The 20,106-nt window shown below is 42.4% G+C and overlaps 1 protein-coding gene and 1 long non-coding RNA gene across 5 annotated transcripts in view; one reads left to right on the plus strand and one right to left on the minus strand.

The window, feature by feature from the left end:
• The first annotated feature begins 798 nt into the window (after positions 1 to 798).
• The window catches only part of LOC137533093 (uncharacterized), a 39,043-nt gene continuing 19,735 nt past the window's right edge, over positions 799 to 20,106 (plus strand). Inside the window, exons 1-4 of one of the 2 annotated variants that reach the window (XR_011024137.1) lie at positions 799 to 1,067; positions 2,747 to 2,882; positions 4,295 to 4,385; positions 7,579 to 7,718. This is a non-coding gene — a long non-coding RNA (uncharacterized lncRNA). The remainder of the gene's footprint in view (positions 1,068 to 2,746; positions 2,883 to 4,294; positions 4,386 to 7,578; positions 7,719 to 20,106) is intronic. The other variant, XR_011024138.1, reaches the window with a different exon arrangement.
• CEP170B (centrosomal protein 170B) overlaps positions 1,840 to 20,106 on the minus strand; it is a 127,752-nt gene continuing 109,485 nt past the window's right edge. For all 3 annotated transcript variants that reach the window (XM_068254262.1, XM_068254261.1, XM_068254260.1), the window contains 2 exons: positions 17,818 to 17,869; positions 1,840 to 12,689 (listed from right to left, as the gene is read on the minus strand). In XM_068254262.1, coding sequence (XP_068110363.1) covers positions 12,454 to 12,689; positions 17,818 to 17,869 — 288 coding nt within the window. In that variant the 3' untranslated portion in view covers positions 1,840 to 12,453. The remainder of the gene's footprint in view (positions 12,690 to 17,817; positions 17,870 to 20,106) is intronic.

Raw genomic sequence — 20,106 nt, forward strand, 5'->3', positions numbered from 1 at the left:
AACAGAGGCGATCAGGTCTGTGCTAAGGCACATGCATGAACAATCTGTGCCTGTGCAGTAGCACGGATCCGATTGGGCTAAGATTTTTCCTCCAGAGCCCGAGCTGGTCCCATAGTCATGCGCAGTGAGGCCATGCTCATCGTTGGATCGGACTGGCTGAGGACGACAGGAAAGGCTCGCTATACAGAGGCTTACAGTATTCGAAATTGTTTTTTACGTGTGTATTATCTCATGGACAGGTTGGAGAGTGACACCTAGTGGAGAAAACTGGAAGTACAACTTCAAGATACAGATCCAGAGTACAAAATGGGATGAGATGGTAAAACAGAGGTGACCGTTACATTCAGACTAGACTCACTGGAGCCCATCCTGCCAACATATACTACAGTGGAGCTGTTCTTTACTTTTTTTTTCATTCACTTTTTTTTTCTCTATGTGTCACAATAACAACAAATATAATATTTTCTAAAAGGCAATATACAGAGTACCATAAAGCAGATTTGAATCCTCATGCACTATGCACATAAACATTTAATTTCTCTTATCTTTTACATAAAACACTCCCACAGGATTGCCATTTTCTCACTGCTGTGCAATAACAAAAATACCACATTCGTGTAGAGTATTCTATAAGTAGAGGAAAGCCATATTGCATCATTCCTTTTTATTTTTATTTTTTTACATTAACCTCTGATTTTCAAGTACCCAGGATGGAAATACACTCGTAATGGGGCTCATTCCATGGAAACAAGGCAAAGGGAAGGCGTTACCCATGGCAACCAAAGCTTTCTGGGGCAAGAAAAATAACAGGCTGAATTCCATTGGTTGGTTCGGGCAACACCTTTCTCCCCACCCTTACCTTTATGCCCCTCCCCTCCTCACCACTTCAGGGCCCTCATGCAAAAAAATAAAACTATCTGATGCAAAAGTGGCTTAGTTGCCCACAACAACCAAACTGATTCTTAACATACATTTTTTTTTTTTAACTGAATGCTTCTGGTTGCAGTGAGCAACTGACACCTCATACTTCAGGCCTGACATGTCAACTATATAAAGAAAAAAAAAAGGTAATTATGGTAACAACAATCATACTAATAAATACATCTTGAGTCATTTTAGTGCAATCATAAGAAGTGGCAGAAATGAAAGGAAATGAGTAACAGAAGATACTGTTTTAAGGCATCCTAGATGCGCAAAGATATTGAAAAAACAAAACAAAAAAGAAGGGTATTTGAAAGAGAGATCACACTGGTGAGTTGCAGCAATAAGGAGGACAACTTCAATCACTGAATACATTTACGGGTCATAAAGATTGGTTGTATCTGAAGTGCATCTGAAGCTAATGCCTTGTGGAGGAGGCTATGTTGTGCCGAACAAGCCAAGATTAAAAATCGGAGCAAACAGGAACTATCACTTGGGTTTATTACTGGTGCTACAATAGATACCAGCTAACCCTCCCTTCATTCTTCTTTGAGCTTTTAGGATCAGAATTCTGTTCTGCATTCGTCTAACATGGTCCAAACATCGGAATTCCGAGTGGTCGCCATGGTTATTCTTCCACACCACTCACTGCACTGGATGCTATTTTTTTTTTCAAGAACCTGACTGGAGAAAATGCTTTAATATAGCATGAAAGATGGGTACAAAAATGGTTGTGTTATGTCCAAACGGATTTTAGTTTCATATCAGTATAGTGGTAGGACCTTTTTTTTCCTTTTGTTATAATGATGTACTTTCTAGTTGAGATTTACCTTCCATTTCCTGTCCAAACAGGAAATTGCAATGGAATATAGAGAGAAATGAATAAAGAGAGAAATGACAATGCAACCCCCCCCCCCCCCCCCAAAAAAAAAAATAATAATAATTGAACAATCTTTCAGGAGATTACTTCACAAACTTTCTTGAGAGTCTTTGGAGTCCAAGGGAAGGGTATTTTGCAAAATGGGGATGCAAACTTTAAAAAGCAACTATGCAGAAGTTTAATCCCTTACATAATGTATGAAAAAAAGAAAGGGTGCTAAAGTGCTTTAAAGGAGACATTTCTGTGTGGTGTTTGAACTGTACATCTGCGTACTTATACACGCACGCTGACCTGTATTACAAAACGGCCATACCCTTCAGGCCTGCCTAGGCTTCACATGCACTTTAATATATACAACTTGCTTCACATAGTGAGTATCTCAAAACCCAGAACTTTGTCGCTGCCTCATAGCTGGGAATTACTGAGGCTTAAAAGAACAATCTTGTGATTTGCTCTTTGGCTGGTTTCCACCGGCTAAGCACAATGCACAGTCATTAGAGGTTCAAGTTTGTGTGAGATGAGCCACTCAAGCGTGGTTTAATACGCACTACAAAAGCGTATGGGAGCATTCCTCGCTTCACACACTAGTCACATTCGGCAGCTGCACAACATGGAATCTGCAGGTTATTATCCCGGTTTAACCACTGCAAGCAAGGGCTGGTCTCTACAATCAGGAATCGAGATTATGGTCAAATTTACCAGTCTCCACAGACCAGGCTGCAACTGTGCTGGGATTTTTTCTTACTTATTTAATCTTTTACGTTACGGTGTAATTTTGCCTTTGTGTAGCTTTTGGCTGTCTGCACAAAAACACCAGCTGTCAGTTGAAAGTCTGTCTGTGTTTCTGTAGTTAACCACAACTTTCCTCACTTTTTTTTTTCTTTGTGGACTGTAAACCGCACTTAGCTGACTCCAATTGCTACTTCTGTTTTCTTGAATGTATAGGTCTGCCTCTAACAGAATTGTACCAGCACAACAAGACAGAAAGTTATTGCTCCATCACAGAGGTGGATTAAGGTGAAATGGGGCCTTAGGCAAGTAACTACTTTGGGCCCACCCTTGATGGCCACTTCGCTTTTTGGTAAGATTTGGTGGGGGCAAGTGACAACTAGGCCCCTAGTCTCACTCCAGACCTTAGGCACCTGCCTAAGTTGCCTTGTGGGTGATCCAGCTCTGCTCCATCATCATAGAAAATAAGCACACGAAAGACAACATTTCAGGACTGTGCAGGGTTTCTTTGTCAAATAAGAGGAATGTAAATATGTACTCACACCTTTAATACCTAGATATCCTAATCAATGCCACCACTGAACTTAACCTTTCCTAACACTAACCTAATCCCTCAAATGTTCATCAATTTTGACCTTTGTATCGCCTCCCCACTGTGGTTAACACACACCTTAAAGGGGAACTGAAGTAAGAGGTATACAGAGGCTGCCATATTTATTTCCTTTTAAACCATACCAATTGCCTGGCAGCCCTGCTGGTCTATTTGGCTGTAGTAGTGTCCTGAATAACACCAGAAACAAGCATGCAGCTAATCTTGTCAGATCTGACAATTAGCCACAGACCCTGAACAAGCATGCAGCAGATCGGGTGTTTCTGACATTAAAGTGTTAGAGGCAGAGGATCAGCAGGACAGCCAGGCAACTGGTATTGCTTAAAGTGAACCTCCAGACTAAAAATCAACTCAGCAGCACTGAAAAGGCCTGGTGTTTCTTTAACAGTTTCACAGCATCAGAACTTTGTTTCTCTTATACAAGCCTCATTTTTTAGCTGCACAGAAGAAAACTGCCCGGGCAGTTTTCCCCTTATGCTGTGTAAAGCATGATGGGATTTCTGATGATGATGATGATGTTCTTGTTCTGCTGTTTTGGTGCAATTTTTTTTTACATTTTGAATTTGACATTTGAAGCCTAGTGTGTGCAGCCGGGAGGGGTTATCAGGGCAAAGGACAGTTGGAACTGTGTCTCATGCTCCCTGTCACCTCCTTTCAACCAAAAAGATGGCTGCCCCCATGACAAAGATGGCAGCCCCCATGAATCACAAACATTTGCCTGTTCTTTTAAAACAGGGTGGGTAAAAGATTATATTACCTATCTATTCTAATTAACATAACTAATGTAACTTAATGACAGTATGTTTGTTTAGGCTGAAGTTCCCCTTTAAAAGGATATAAATATGGCAGCCTCCATATCCCTCTCGCTTCAGTTGTCCTTTAAATAGGATCATCCGCATAGCCCTAACCCTAACTGTGCACCTCTGCTTAATGCCTTCCTTAATGTCCCCCTTTGTACAAACCCTACCCTTGACCTTTTAACTGATCCCCAAAACTAACCTACCTAAACTCAAACACTAACCTAGAGTATAATATCAACCTAGCCTAACCTACTCTAGTCCCCTAACTATCACTTCTTACCTACAGGGGGAGGAAGACCAAATTGTAAACTTGTCTGACACCTTTGCTTAACTCAACTGCTTTGTTCCTGACAGTGATGATTCCCCACCTTGGTGTGGTGGCACCAGGCTATATTACAGATATGATGGACAACAGCATAACTCATGTTCTTTAAAAACCCTAAAGGTGAGGACCTAGGTTGTGGGTTGTGCCACTTGGACTTTATACTGTATTCAACCTTAGAGACAAAGATACAGACATGGTATTGATCATCATCAAGCCCCACCAATTACAAGTGGAGCAATAAACCTTGCTCTGTCTATAGGCAGTATTCCCCTACTACAGACAACTCAGTCCATGGAGCTTTGGGATTGTGTGAAGAAAATTATTAGGAATGGAATGTTCCTACAATTCAAAATCTCTACCCTGGCATAACGTTGTCTTTGTACACAAGAAATCAGGTGGACTAAAACTCAAGTTTTTATACGTTTACGGTTATATCATGTGTAATCTTGGCTGTACTGCGGATAATTTGTGGTGTGTTTGTGGTTAAACTGTGCTCTAATTAATGAAACCCATACAGTCACTGAACCATGTGGACCACTGCAGAAAAGAATCTGCAGCACTTTAGAAGAAGATGCAACACTGCAGCATAAGACACAGCAAATTATTTCTACAAAAATGCAATCGCCAAGTGCTCTACTTTCAACTCTGTCCATCCCAACAGTACATGTTTTGCAAAAAACCAAAAACATTCACAGGTGGGGTAATTAGCATCTCATTAAATACCTCTGTGGATTTCCACAAAACATTTACTGTTGGAGGTACTCAAGGACTGAGATGAGAAACCTAAATGACCCAGATGTAGAGGACACAAATGAAAGCCATGTCCGCTAGCAAGTCCATAGGCAGGTACCAAGACTGTGAGGCCCGTCTATAGCACAGCTGCTGGGCCAAACCAAGGTTGCATATATTTCGGGTACTATGTTTCTACGTACAGAGGAGGTGACCGTGACTTCCAACTGCCATCATAAATGGAGGATTTACGGAGCCTGTGGACAAGCAACATATGGTGCAGCAATGCATTATGGGTGAGAATAAGCATGAGGAAATTTGCAGGCAGAGAGGGACCTTACAGTCAAATGGTTCAACAATGAACCAAGAATACAAACTTCTCCCCAGGCACTATACAGTTATTCAAACAGTATAACAAAAACAAATATAATCAATGTACTGCTTACAACCTGTTTACTAGAGGCCACCCAGTTCTCAAATGCTATTGTATATATACACAGCAGTATCAAAGGCATGAGATGACAGTGGAGTAATAACTGCATTCATGTATGTGACACCTACCCACCCCCAGACTATAGTCTATAGGAAATCTATGTCATAAGCACTGCTAGTCCCTCTGGTTATCAGATCTCGCTGCTCAACAACAATCGATCAATAGGAATGATTTATCCAAACAAGTGATGTGAAAAGTAGGCAGTTGCCTGAGGCAAACAATCAGAATCTATGTTCCACTTAAAAGCCCACTATAGTAAAAAAACAAAAACACATACACGTAATGTATAGATTTATCCCAGAGTATAACACTATAAGTTGTGTTTTTTCCTACGTTGACATCATTTACAGTACCTAATATTATTCTGACAACTCTGCTTGGTTTAAGAGTAGTCTAACCGCTCAGGGGGGATTCTTAAGTATTCCTTTATTTAAGCACTCCCTGAACAGCACTAAGGGCTAGTTCGCACCTGGTGATTTTTCAGCGATTTGCTGATCACTGGCGATCAGCAAAATGCTGCTGCTAATGCAAGTCAATGGTAGTTATCTCCAGTGATTAGCGATTTGCTGATAGTGCATGCTGCATTTTTGTAGTGGTTTTGGAGCAATCACAAAACGCAATCACTCCTAAATCGCTTTCCTGTACAGTGAAAAAACAGCTTTCTCTGATCGCCGGCGATCAGCAAAGCGTTACCCAAGCGCCCAGTGTGAACTAGCCCTAAGACAGTCAGAAAAGCATGCGCACAAATAGGCAGACTGGTATCTTTGTTTTCCAGGAAGTGCTTTTGAAAGAAATAAAAAGGAAACTTTGGGTAGTTTTAGACTAGTCCGTTTAATGTGGGATTCTCAGATTTGTCAGATTAATAATGCCTACTGTAAGTGACAGCAATATAGGAAAAAAGTAATTTACAGAGGATTTTTCTCAAGAACAAGTATACGGAGGATTCTTATGTGTACACGAGTATTTTAGTTTTTTTTTTGCGATAGTCGTCCTTTAACTGCTGAAACTGACTGGTTGCTGTTTGTAACTGCCCCAGTTTGCTAGTTTTATTCATAGCTATCACTTTACATCTCCCGTAGTAAGTAAACCTTGTTATTCTAAACCCAAATGTACTACTAACAGCGACCATCAAAAACTGGCTGCCGTTAGCAAAAACAGGTTTCTACAACAGTATGAAAATCTGTCAAAGTAAAGTTATATTACTATTGATTGTTAAAAGTAGTCTTTTGTTTCAATCATATTTAAAGCTATATATCATTTTTACACATATACACAAAATAAATATCTAATATACAAAAAGGAAAACTAAAAAAAAAAACAAATATACAAACATAAATTGTGCTCATTGGAAAGAACCAGCAGCATACTTTTGAAGGAAATCAAAGATGAATTAAAAGAAAAAAGCTGGAAAAAAAATACCTTTTTTTCACTGGTAGAATGACCTGAAGGAGGCTAAAGGTGGCCACACACGATACAATAAAATGATCCGATTTTACAGCAATTCGATAAAAACGATCGGATCTCTCGGAAAAGTAGAAAGCTTTTTTTTTCATTCGACTGAAAAATCCGATCAGATTTCCCGTTTTTTTCGATTTTTATCGAACTGGAATGCCAGATATTTTTCTTCAATCTTTCTAAAGATTGTATGGTGTGTGTTAGATTGCCAATTTATTAATATACACACCCTAGCAATTTTCTCAGTTTCCAATCATTTTTATCATAATTGGGGACAAAACTGAACATAGGTGTGTGGTACATTGGTCATATTTTTGAAATGTTACAATCAGTCAGAAAAATTGATTGCAATTCTTAAATTGAACAGATATTTAAAAAATTGTATGGTGTGTGGCCACCTTAAATATTACAGCAACAGTTTCATTACTAAATTATAACTCCATTCCACCCAAACTTATTTGATTATTATTATTATTATTTTTAGCACAGTGAGCATTTCCCTAATTTTTTGTCCAGATCTTCCCAAGGGAAAGCAATGGCAGAAAAAACTGTGTACGGTGCAGGACAGGGAGATTCCATTCATGGCTGTCACTCTTTTCCTTCCCTAAGGGCTGAAATTTAAATTTTTATTCACAGGGTTAAGACTGACACAGACGGCAGTAAGAAACTCACAGAGGGTCTTCATCCTTCTCCAGAGACAACCCCATTGGTTAGAACTAGACATCAAGGGAAAAATGAAATAGAAACATCTGATAGGACAATATTTAATGGTCCAGGTACGACATAATGTCCCACCATCTTTGAAATAAATGAAGTGTTGAATGTTTCTGGGGAATTTTTGTTTGTAGTATTCCAACTAGTTTTTTCCATGATACAACACTGATGGCATTGCTCACCAAGTAAAGATCCAGATGCATCATGGGAACCTAGCTTATGCATGTTTTAGAGAGATTTTCTGCTATTTACTCATTTGGTGTTTCACCAGGCTCAGAGGGATCAAGAGACTAAAAATAGTAGTAGTGGTATTATTGGTGGTGGTGGTAATAGTAGTGGTAATAGTAGTGGTAATAGTAGTAGTATTAGTAGCAGCAGCAATAACTTGCAACCCTCCAAAAGCAAACCCTTTTTTATCCATGTGAATCTTCACAGCATTGCCTTATGCTAAGTACACACCATATGATTTTTCGGCAGATAGATGGTTCGATAGATAAATTCCGTCATGACCGATATTATTTCTAATACTTTTTCTGGTCGATTTCTCATAGAAGTGAATGGAAAATGATAAGAAAAGTTAAGGGAATCGACTGAAAAAACGCACCGTGTGCACCTAGCATTACCCCCCACAGCAGGTCCCTTCAGCACCAACTAAAGATGGTTTTGTTAGTTGCTAACAATTCACTTGCATCCATAAAGTAAATTGTATGCAGCTTGAAAACGTACCAATCAAATAAACTTCCTGCCAATTTTGATTAGCCCAATTCCAGCTGCACACAAATTGCTTTAAACCTGCATGCAAGTCAGGGTTATTTGCATCTCGTTGGCCAACTCTAACAGAAAAAGAAAGGCGAGGACTTCTCTTTGGCACTAAAGTGGATTGCTCCCAAGCCATGGCATCCGTTGTATATCCAGAGACTGGTCTTGGCTTTCATAGTCTATCACTGAGATGTGTTCTAGTAGCCCTCCTCCCCCCTTACTCAGTGAATGGGATGACCCAGAAGAGGCCTGGATATATTGCAGTGCTATGGCTCGATGGCTTAGGAGTAAATTGCTAGGGTGGCGAATGTAAAGCAGTTCTATTTTTCCCATGTGTGTTTATATGGCCTTCAAACTATGCCGATAGGCTGCTGGAGGAAAAATAGTTATAAACTTAAGGGACAACTGTAACGAGAGGGATTTCTTTTCTTTTAAGCAATACCAGTTGCCTAGTTGTCCTCCTGATCCTCTACCTCTAATACTTTTAGACCATAGACCCTGAACAAGCATATGCAGATCAGGCGATTCTGACATGGTCAGATCTGACAAGATTATGCATGCTTGTTTCTGGTGTTATTCAGAAACTACTGCAGCCAAATAGATCAGCAGGGCTGCCAGGCAACTGGTATTGCTTAAAAGGAAATAAATATGCACCTTCTATAGTCTTCTCGTTTCTGTTGCCCATTAAATACCTCACATTCTTTATCGATTTGAATTAGTAGCAGATTATTCTTACAGAATAAATGGTGTTATTAAAGTGAACCAGAGACGAAGCACCCTTGTGTATTTTACCATAGAAATCAGTGGGAACATTAGAGAAAACATTTACCCTGCTCTCTGTTCCATCCTCACTGCTAAAAGTGTCTGTTATCTAGCTGAGATAAGAATCCAGGACTGAGCATTCATTCTGGCTTTGCTATAATGACTCAGCTATAATGATTCCTGAGCAAAGCCAGCAGGGGGCAGGCTTGGACTTGAAGACAGCAAAGAACACAGACTCAGCTATAATTATTCTGTAGCAAAGCCAGACCGACTGCTTAGTCGGGATTCTTATCTTAGAGGTGATAACAGGCAAATTAAACAGAGAACAATGTAACAAAGAGCAGATTAGGTGTTTACTGTCATGTTCCCACTGATTTATAAGGTAAAATACATGAGGTTGCTTCATCTCTGGTTCTCTTTAAGCAATTTTTTTGTAGACTGTTAAATTAATCCTTTGATCCCCCTATGATAGCCACTATATGTGGAAGCCAAGTCTCTTTCTAGGAGCGCAAGATCTATTTACCTCTCTGCCTACCCCAGTGATGTATCCAAGCCAATGACAGCTCTTATTGGAGTCACGGTTACAAGTTAATCTACATTTTTGTGGACAAATTCACGTCACACATCAGTAGTACGAAAGCCATCTAGTAATATGTGATTAATAATTACCCGCAGCCAGCTGTGCTATTCTAGACATTCAAAACATGCCAAGACAACAGTACGCATGTGAACAGCGTACCCATAACTCCATTGCCCTGTGTTTCAGCAGTTTATCTGCAGACACAACCAGTTACCATGATCTGTTCAGGTGCTTAGTCAGATCAACTGTAACTTTCTGGCATATCTAATCCCAGACTAGGTAAGAGAGCCATAAATATGCATCTATGTATACAGCGGATCACATGGATGAAATCATGTTGTTTAAGCTAAAGTTTAGATATACTTTACAAGACAACTATCACAACATTTTTTAAAATTTAAATTACACGATTATTAGTAGTACATTAATTGCGGTGTAAAGTGCACTATATATTTTCTTTTTCCTATGTAGCGGTCACTTATCACAGCAAGTAAAATTTAGACAGATCTGACAGATTTGGGACAAGCTAGTCTCCTCATGGGGGATTTTCTGTACTTTCTTCTCAGAAGTACTTCATGGAAAGAACCTTTACAATAGTGTTGGAAAGTAGGACAGGATACAAGAGGAGCGCTCTATGGTGCATTAACGGTTTATTGACACGTTAAAAGGATAAAAAGCATATCAGCAAACATTTGGGAAGTCGGGAATCGCTTTCACCTCTCCTCCCTCCGAATCAGATCTGATGAAGGCGTAAGTATGCCGAAACGCATCATGACGCTGCAGGCACTGTGAACCGGGACCCTGACTCCTCACCCCACCCCGATTGTCTATGTAGATCTGGACACCCTTGCTACTGGACACAGCTATGGGATTCGGAGGGAGGAGAAGTGAAAGGGATTCCTGACTTACCCAAATCATTTATATCTTGTAAGTGCAACTTTTTATCCTTTAACTTGTCAATAAAAAGTTAATGCACCATAGAGAGCTCCTCTTTTATCCTGTCCTAGAGTCTCACTTGTCCCACAAGTTGTGGATCTTGCTGATTGGTGCGATCTACTGAACTATTGCCTCCAGGATCCTACGCTCAAGGATGAGCGCTGTCACTTTTGGAATGGTGTTGGAAAGCATGTCTCCTCATTTGCAAACTATACTTGAAGTCATCCAGGGAGTGCTTTTGAAAACAAAGGAAATCTTGAGAATCCCCTGTGAGGAGATGCATTAGTCCAATATCTGGCAGATCTTTCACATTTCTACTGCCTACCGTAAGCAACAGGAACATAGAAAAATGATAATATATAGTGCATTTTAATCCGGAAAAAAAATTGTACAACTGAGACACTTTATTGGTTGTGCATTTTAAATTTTACAAATTTTCATGATAGTGGTCCTTTAAATCATGCCTGGCAGGTCATTATAAAAGACAGGCCCACCAGTTGCCTGGTAAAGAGATCCCACCACTTGCCTGGTAAAGAGATCCCACCACTTGCCTGGTAAAGAGACCCCACCACTTGCCTGGTAAAGAGACTTGTTCAACCCTAGCTGCCATAGATAGTCCTTTGCATATTGCTTTTTACTGAAAACAAAACAAAACGCACACCAGTGACTTGACCCATACACCCATCCACAGAATTAACATTTGAAGTGATAGCGTCAGTTTACAATTGCAGAAAAAAGTCTGAACAGTACACACTGGACCCGAAACAACATGTAATGTGACATCATCTAAATCCAGCCTATCAAAACAACAAACATGTTTTTCTAACTATTATAGACCATTTTTGGCAAGAGACAGAGAGAACTGTTTCCTCTGCACTAGCTGCAACTACCCTAGTGTATCATAATGTCAAAGAACATTGAGATCTGGAATTAAGTGCATTCAGGATATAGGAAATATATTTACGTCAGACCTATTAACATCTCACATTTACAGCATAAAGTTTTTTGTTAAAGCCCGGTAAAATTAAACAAAGAACATTCTTAGAGCAATCAGGCTGATGAGTGGATATTAACAGTCACCAGAGAGAAAGTGGACAGGATAACTGTTTCATTGGCCGCATGTGTTCTGAAAACTCCACTGTAAGTCTCAATTGCTCTACACTGGATGCAGCCAGTGGGAAAGTAGGGACAATAGATGTCAGCCTTCATGTCCCGCATTACAGGAGAAAATGTGTATTTTGCTTGAGGATACTGACTTGAAGCTCACAAGAGATCAGTGCGAGCAAATAAAAGTTTCCCAGGAAACGTAATCAGCTACCAATGGCCCTAAGTCTGTAAGAATTGGTGCACAGCTGCAGGTGAGCATAGCTAAACAAAGGGTTTTCTTTAAAGCGGAAATGCTCTGTTCCATACCAACATGATTGCTTTGAGATTTTGCCTTGTTTAATTTTTAGTTTAGCTGGGCTTTAAGTTATGGCACATTTTGAAGACCAAAAACGATTTCTACCAATAGTGGAAAAAAAAAAAAATAACATTCAAGTACGTTTGCCTCTATGTGGTACAGGAGCTGGGAGACGGCATCGGAATCAGAAATAAAGTCAACAATCGTTTGCATGACACAGACTTTGTGCATTGGTGGTGATACGTCTTCCCGCAAGAAAACACCAGCACTCAAAATACTACACTGTAAGCCACATCGATAACATAGGCCATTCATACAGAAAAAAACAAAAACAAAATAAAAAATAAATAAATAAACCTCAAACAATATAAGCCCCATCCTCATCTCTACCAAAGCTAGATTCCGGTGATCTGGAAGATCCGGAACTGGACTTTTGGATGTAGTTTCGGACGCGGGATGGTTGGGTGGACTCAGTTCTTGCAACAGAACGGTTAGTCCTGATGTGAGGTGCTGCGGGCTGAATGGCTGGTGCACTTTTCTTGTTGCAGGTCACGACCTCCAGTTGTCCCTCTGGGTCTATGATGGCATTGATAACTGTGGGGGGTGACCAAAGAACAATATTAAAACCCTATGCGCAAAGACAGGTTCCAATAAGCAATATTATACTGTACACTAATGAAGGCAAAACAGAATATGGTATCCAGCGGAAGTAAAGCTCAGCAAGAGGGAAAAAAAATAAGTTTAGGGTGTGTTCGCATCAAGGCTGTGAAGTTGCAATCGAGCAGTCAGAGTCAGTGGTTTTATAAACGGAGGAGTCAGAGTTGGATGATTTTTGTACCAACTCCACAGCCCTGGTAAGTATTAGACTAAGGAGTCGGGAGTCGAGCAGTTGGAGCAATTTTGGAACCTGAGGAGTCTGATGATACTTGTACCAACTCTACAGCCCTGGGGTAAGTATTAGACTAACAAGTCTGAGTCAAAGAGATGGAGCAATTTTGGAACCTACAGTTGGAGTCAGTGGTTTCATAAACTGAGGAGTCTGATGATATTTGTACCAACAGCCCTGGTAAGTATTAGACTAAGAAGTCGGAGTCGAGGAGGCGGAGCAATTATGGGTACCTGGAGTCAGAGGTTTTATAAACTCGGAGTCGGATGATTTTTGTACTGACTTCACCAACCTGGATCTCACTATGCATGTCGAGGCGTATTTAACGCATGTTATAATTGCACAGCAACACACTGCCGTGGTCTTATAATGGGCCCAATCACACTGTCGCGTTGGCTCCACAGTGTGTTGGGATCCGTCATAACAACACAAACCGAGCTGTGCACTACCGGAGAGCTATGTTGCGTGCAATTGCAAATAACTAGTGAAGAGGTATGGTGTGTTGTGATGTGCGTGTTGCCACAAGACGCCAATCTTGGAATCAAATCAATTTGGTGTGAACTTAGCCTTATAGTGTAGCAGAGATGAACCTCAAGTCAAAACACATACTTGCCTAAGAAGAGGGAAAACACTGGATCCTGCAGAGGCCTCCCCCACCACCCTCTGGACCTCAATTTCTGCTAACGAACCCCAAAGATATCAGACAAGGGTTGTTGGATTGAAGATCCAGGCCATGGTCCGCTTTATGCACGAGTGCAGCCATAATGTGCCTGTGTGTAAGCTGGAGCCGCTTGTGCTACTGCGGAGGCATGAGTATTTGTGCATGAAGTGGAACATGGCCCAGATTTTCTAGAGCGTCCTGGTAAGCAGCGGCAGCGTTGAGGACAACACTGGGAGCCTCTTCAGGATCCAGAGGCTTACCTCTTAGCCAAAAATGTGTTTTTGGACCCAAGGTTTACCTCGGGTTCACTTTAAAGAACCACAATTACGCATTTTATCACAGAGTAAAATGAACTATAAATTATTTTTTTCTACACTCCTGTCACTTAGGCTGGTTTTACAGTGGGACGTTACAGGCGCACGTTAGAGCAGCCTGTAACGCACCCCACCGCACAGCAATGAAAAATCAATGGGCTGTTCACAGTGCCCACGTTGCGTTACTTAGTAACGCTGCGCTATAAGACAACGTACTGCATGCAGTACTTTGTTAGACTGCTTGCACATGCTCAGTAATGTTGGGGAGGAGCGGAGAGCGGCCAGGCACATGGCTAATTAATATTCACTGCACTCAGTGACGTGCAGTGTTTACTTCCTGGAGCGGCCGCTCTGTGTGGCGATTGGCCGGGCGGGACCACGTGATGCCGCATGCGTCCAAGAGTACGCATCACGGCATCACGGATGCCAGAGTGAGCTGCACAACGTGGCTCACTCTGACGTCCACATCAGAGAGCACCAGGCGTTGCGTTAGGGGCACATTATGCGACCATAACGTCCCCTAAAACGCAACGTCCTACTGTGAAACCAGCCCTAACAGTAGGCAGTAGAAGTGGGACAGATCTGACAGATTTTGGACAAATACATCTCCTTATGGGGATTCTCATGCCACTCTCTGGGTGGCAGTGGCACCATCCAACTGTCAGAATAGTGTGCACGTGAGCAGACAGGCTTTCCAGCACCATTGTAAAGGTCCTTTCCAGAGTGCTTTTAAAAAGAAGAAAATACTACAAATCCCCATGAGAAGATGGGCTTGTCCAAAATCTGTTACATCTATCAGACTTGTACTAGCTACTGCAACAGATGGGAAAAAAAAGACAAAAAAACATTTATTGTGCACTTAGCCCCAGGACAAATGTACAGCTAATACACATATTTTACAAATGTTTGTGATTACTCTCCTTTAAAGGGAGCCTGAGATGGAGGATATAAAACAATTGTACATATCTGAAAATTCCTCCGGCCCCCTCCAGGCTGATCACTCCCTCGCCGTCGTCCAGCGCCGCCGGGATCCTCCGTTATTCGGCCTGTTAGGTCCTTCAGTCTGGGATTTACTGCGCATGTGCGGCCAGGCCGCACCCCTCGTCGTGGTCCCTTCGACTGAAGCGTGATGGAGGAGCACACAAATGGGCTGCGCATGCTTCAACTGACTCCGACTGAAGGACTTTACAGGCCTAATAGCGGAGGATTCAGGCGGCGCAAGTGGATGGCAAGGGAGTGTTCAGCCTGGAGGGGGCTGGAGGAAGCCCAAGGTATATATAATTTTTTTTTAAGTCCCCCCGTCTCTGGTACACTTTAACCTTCCTGGCGGTAAGCCCGAGCTGAGCTCGGGCTATGCCGCGCAGGGGGAGATCTCAGCCCCTGGTGGGGCGATTTCTGTGCTGTAAATTGCTGTGCGCGCAGCCAGCACTTTGCTAGCCGCGCGCACAGCTTGATCGCCGCCGCTCTGCGGCGATCGGCCGCACGCAGCGGCTGAAGAGGGCCCCCGCCAGAGCCCTGCGCTGCCCGGATCAATGAGTTCCGGGCAGCATTATGGGCTGGATCGGGTGTGCCTGACGTCCATGACGTCATCCCGATCGTCGCCATGGCGACAGGAGAAGCCAAACAGGGGAACGCGTTATATACGCGTTCCCCTGTTTGCTATAGATGCCGGCGACGATCGGACTAGAGGGCCACATGCGCCCTCTAGTGGTGTTTCATGTAGCTACCACTCTGGTAGCTTTACATGAAACAAAAAAAAAAAAATTAAAAAAAAAAGGATTTTTTTAATTAGGAAAAAAAAAAATTAACCGCCAAGGAGGTTAAGAACGCATACAAGAAGAGTTAGAACCAATCAGGTTTAGGCTGTTACAGCAGAAGTTTAGCCTCCCCTTCTATATATGGATGTGGTCTGCACATATATTATTTTTGCAATGTACATAAATTATTTTTTGCAACATATATTTCCATTTAGCCCCTGTTCACATCTGCGTTGTCTGCCAAAAAGGATCCGGTGAGCGGATCCGGTCTCCGCTTCACCGGATCGCTCAGTCACATGGTGAAAACGGATCTGATCAAGGATTGATCGGATCAGTTTTCACTCAGCAAATACATACCTTATCTTCATAGGCAGCCAGCGGTAGAGGCTTCCTCTTCCACTGTGACTACACAGCGCGTCATGTGACTAGTCACATGGCGTGGAAGACGACGTAAGCCTCTACCGCCGGCTGCCTATAAAGATAAGGTATGTATAAAGCCTCCCTAGCCCACCCGCTGCACCCTCCCCTCACCCTCCCGTCGCTCAGGATCATGTCGGCCCATGCCCCCCTCCCCCGTGGAACGGTCAGTTTCTTAACTAGTGTGAAGAAACATTCCGTTTCCCATTGCCCCCAATGCAGCAGTATTTTTGTCCGGATCCGTTCCGCTAGGCAGAACGGTCTGGAAAATTAGGGCCTGTAGGATTTTGTGGATCGTGGGACCGGAACGTACGGAACGTATCCGTACCAATGGACGCATGTTAATGGATCTATAGGTTAACATTGGTTCCATTCACATCTCTTCCATATGTACAGTATACGTTCCGGTTACGTTCTGGGGAAAATTGCAGATGTGAACTGGGCCTTAACAGGCTGGCCAGATCTGCAAAATTAAAATCCTGTTTAAAGGACACCCGAGATGAAAATAAAGTTATGAGAAAAACAATTGTATCTATACTCCTAAAAATGACTTTTTTACATATCCCACAGTTTTAGTTTATATTTAAATCTATCTTTTAAGTTTTTACAGTAATTGTCTCTGCTCAATGACACCTTCATTAAAGTATGCCAGGGCTCAAACCTATGAATTATTGATCCATTTTAACTCTTTTTTTTTGCTCACGGAAGCCATTTACTGACAGAAAAGTGTTTTATGGCTGTAATTACTTATCAGTGAGGGTTATGCTATAGTCTGACCAAGTCCGACTTGGTCCCGACCCGAGCAGGAACTGTCACTTGCATACCTTATGTTTAACTCTTTCAGGCAAAGGAAGAGGGGAAAAAAAAAAAGAACACAGCATAGTTATTTGCGTGTTTGGCACTATACATACACGTCTATCTCATGTCACACGTCACCTCGTTTGTCCTTTAAATAATAAACTGGAGAGTTGAAAAAAGCTGATCCGTCAATCAAAACAAACCCCTTCCTTTTCGCCATCATCACCCACATGATAGCTGATTCAGTTCAGGAGTCCAGGTAGAAGCTGGCAGGTATTGCCGGACAGGCGTATGTATTATTACGCCGCCTGGTCAGTTCGGCGCAGAGCGAGACAAAGGACGGCTCACCCTGCTGCTGCTGAGTTACCGGGATTAAATACTACGTTCGAGTCGTAGCAACTCAAACGGAGAAGCAACTACCCAAATTACCCTTATATTGGCGTGGACTACAGTATTGCAGCTATACGCGCACTTCCGTGTGTGCGCCCAGATGACCTGGTCACTTGCTGCAATAGAAAGCTCTAACACAACCATCTCTCTCCACAAGTGAGGGCAGAACCTGCCTGCATACTGGAATGTTAAAGGGGAAAGGCCCATAGAACCCATTGGTGGCAACAATGCAAATAGGAAAAGAGAATCACACTCTCCTAGCAGCTGGATCTGAATGAAATGACTCCCTAAGGTCACCACATCGACTTTTTTGTGGCAGACTTTCCCAGATCTGCATAAATGCTGCATATTTGGCGAGCCATCTGATGCTGTCCAGTTAATTGCTCTGGGCAACTATTGCTTTAGTCTGGTCTCCTTGCCGATTTATCACAACCACTGCAAACCCTTTTCCGCGACCTCTGGAATATTCTGATGGAGACGAGTGCTCAGAGGTACCTACCTTCCAGTTGCTTTTGGACTCTTCTCAGCTCTTTCAGAATTGAGCTGATTTCCTTTAGAGGAAGAGAAAACAAAAAAAGTGTGAAAACTTTATAAGCATTCATGAATGTAGCAGCTGCATGTAACTGGTCTGTTTTCAAGCTTTATAGATTTGGATAAAGATGGAGTGTCTAGATTCTGCCTAGGAGAAGATACTAATCATTGTTAAAGAGCAACTGTTAGCCATAATATGCCCCCCCCCCCCCCATATGTAAGTTGATAAATACTTGCTCTACTTACATAACACATGTATTGTACTGTACTGTCCACGTTTTGTATTTCATTGATATTTCCATTTAAACAAGATTATCCTCGTCCTGGTAGTGGCCATCTTATGTCCTCCAGGTTAAAGAATACCTCCCCCTCCTCCGTGCACGGATTCTGAGCACAGTGGGGAGGATAAATGCAGAACCTACTAATGGATCCAAGCGCTGCCGTTCTCATCTATTCTCTGCACTACAGTAGTGCAGAGATTATAGAAGGGAACTGCAGCACCTGGAACCATTATTCCAGGAGTCTGTGTGCGCCGCCTTTATCCTTCCCCAATGTGCAGCGTGGGGAGGAGAGGGAATTCGGCAGGCGGCAGGAGTGCGGAGAGGTGGCGAACATGACACTGGAGAAGGGGGGCCAAGGACAGTGACAGGAGACAGCCTCTGGCCCCCCTCCCTGCTCCCTAGAAGCCGCTCTGACCACCACAGAGAAGACCAGGCAGCCAGTCACAGAGGAGATAGGTGAGTGACAGAGGCTTCAGCCAACCAGGCTAATTCAGCATCCCATGTCACTTCTCTTTTGCGTCTGTATATAGAGCCTGGGGGCATGGGGAGAGAAAATCTAATTGGAAAAAAAGTAAGATTGATTTTAAAAACTTTTGAATTGCTTGGTTAGCATCCTTTTCACCCATGCAACAGTCTGCAATAGAGAACGGATTTTGTATTTTATGCCTAACAGTTACTCTTTAACACACAAGGAGGTGTACAAAAAGCTTAGGGCCTGTACACACACCTGACTTAAGTCAGCTGAGGTGGCCGATAGCGACCGCTATCAGGAGTGTGTACGGCAGCCACTGGCTGATCCACCCAGTAAATCTACTCTCCCCCACCCACCCCCACCCCAGTGACGCCGATCCCCCACTGATACCATTGTTCCCACTACTCCCCCGCCTGCCGCGTGGCGTCATGCACGCGCCACGCATCATCCCTCCATACAGCACGTTGTTGTAATACTGAATGAGATGCCTGCGGTCACATGTCTGTAATATGTTGGCGCTTTATAAATACAATAGACAAGGCACCTGGCCCGGATGGCATGCATCCTCGGGTCCTAAGGGAATTAAGTTCAGTTATAGATAAACCCCTTTATCTTATCTTTTGTGACTCTCTTGCAACTGGCAGAGTCCCAGTGGATTGGCGTACAGCCCACGTTTTCCCATTATTTAAGAAGGGCAAAAAATCTGATCCAGGAAATTATAGACCTGTAAGTTTAACATCAGTTGTATGCAAACTATTTAAGGGGTTACTAAGAGATACTATACATGACTTCATAGTAGAAAATAATCTTATTTCTCAGCATCAACATGGGTTTACTAAAGACAGGTCCTGTTTGACTAACATGCTCAGCTTTTATGAGGTAGTGAATGCTAATATGGATATTGGGAATGCTGTAGATGTGATATACTTGGACTTTGCAAAGGCCTTCGACACTGTTCCCCACAAAAGTCTGGTGCAAAAGTTGAGGATGCAAGGACTGGGGAAGAGTCTGTGTTCATGGATAGGGAACTGGCTAATGGACAGAAAACAAAGAGTTGTGGTCAATGGATCATACTCAAAATGGGAGACTGTTAGCAGTGGGGTCCCACAGGGGTCTGTTCTGGGTCCAGTGCTCTTCAATTTATTTATTAATGACCTAGTAGATGCAGTAGTGAGCAATGTTGCTATTTTTGCAGATGATACAAAATTGTGCAGAATCATTAACTCTCAGGAAGATAGTGTCATATTGCAACAGGATCTGGATAGGATGGCTATATGGGCACATACATGGCAGATGAAATTCAATGTTGACAAATGTAAGGTCATGCATTTTGGACGTACTAATGGTCTAGCACCATACAAAATAAATGGGATACAGTTGGGGACATCAAACTTGGAGAAGGACTTAGGAGTACTCATTGACAACAAGTTAAATAATCGTACTCAATGCCAAGCAGCTGCAGCTAAAGCTAACAAAATTTTGGGATGCATTAAAAGGGAAATAA

The sequence above is a fragment of the Hyperolius riggenbachi genome, chromosome 9 (genome assembly GCF_040937935.1).
Source record: "Hyperolius riggenbachi isolate aHypRig1 chromosome 9, aHypRig1.pri, whole genome shotgun sequence".
Taxonomy (NCBI): Eukaryota; Metazoa; Chordata; class Amphibia; order Anura; family Hyperoliidae; genus Hyperolius; species Hyperolius riggenbachi.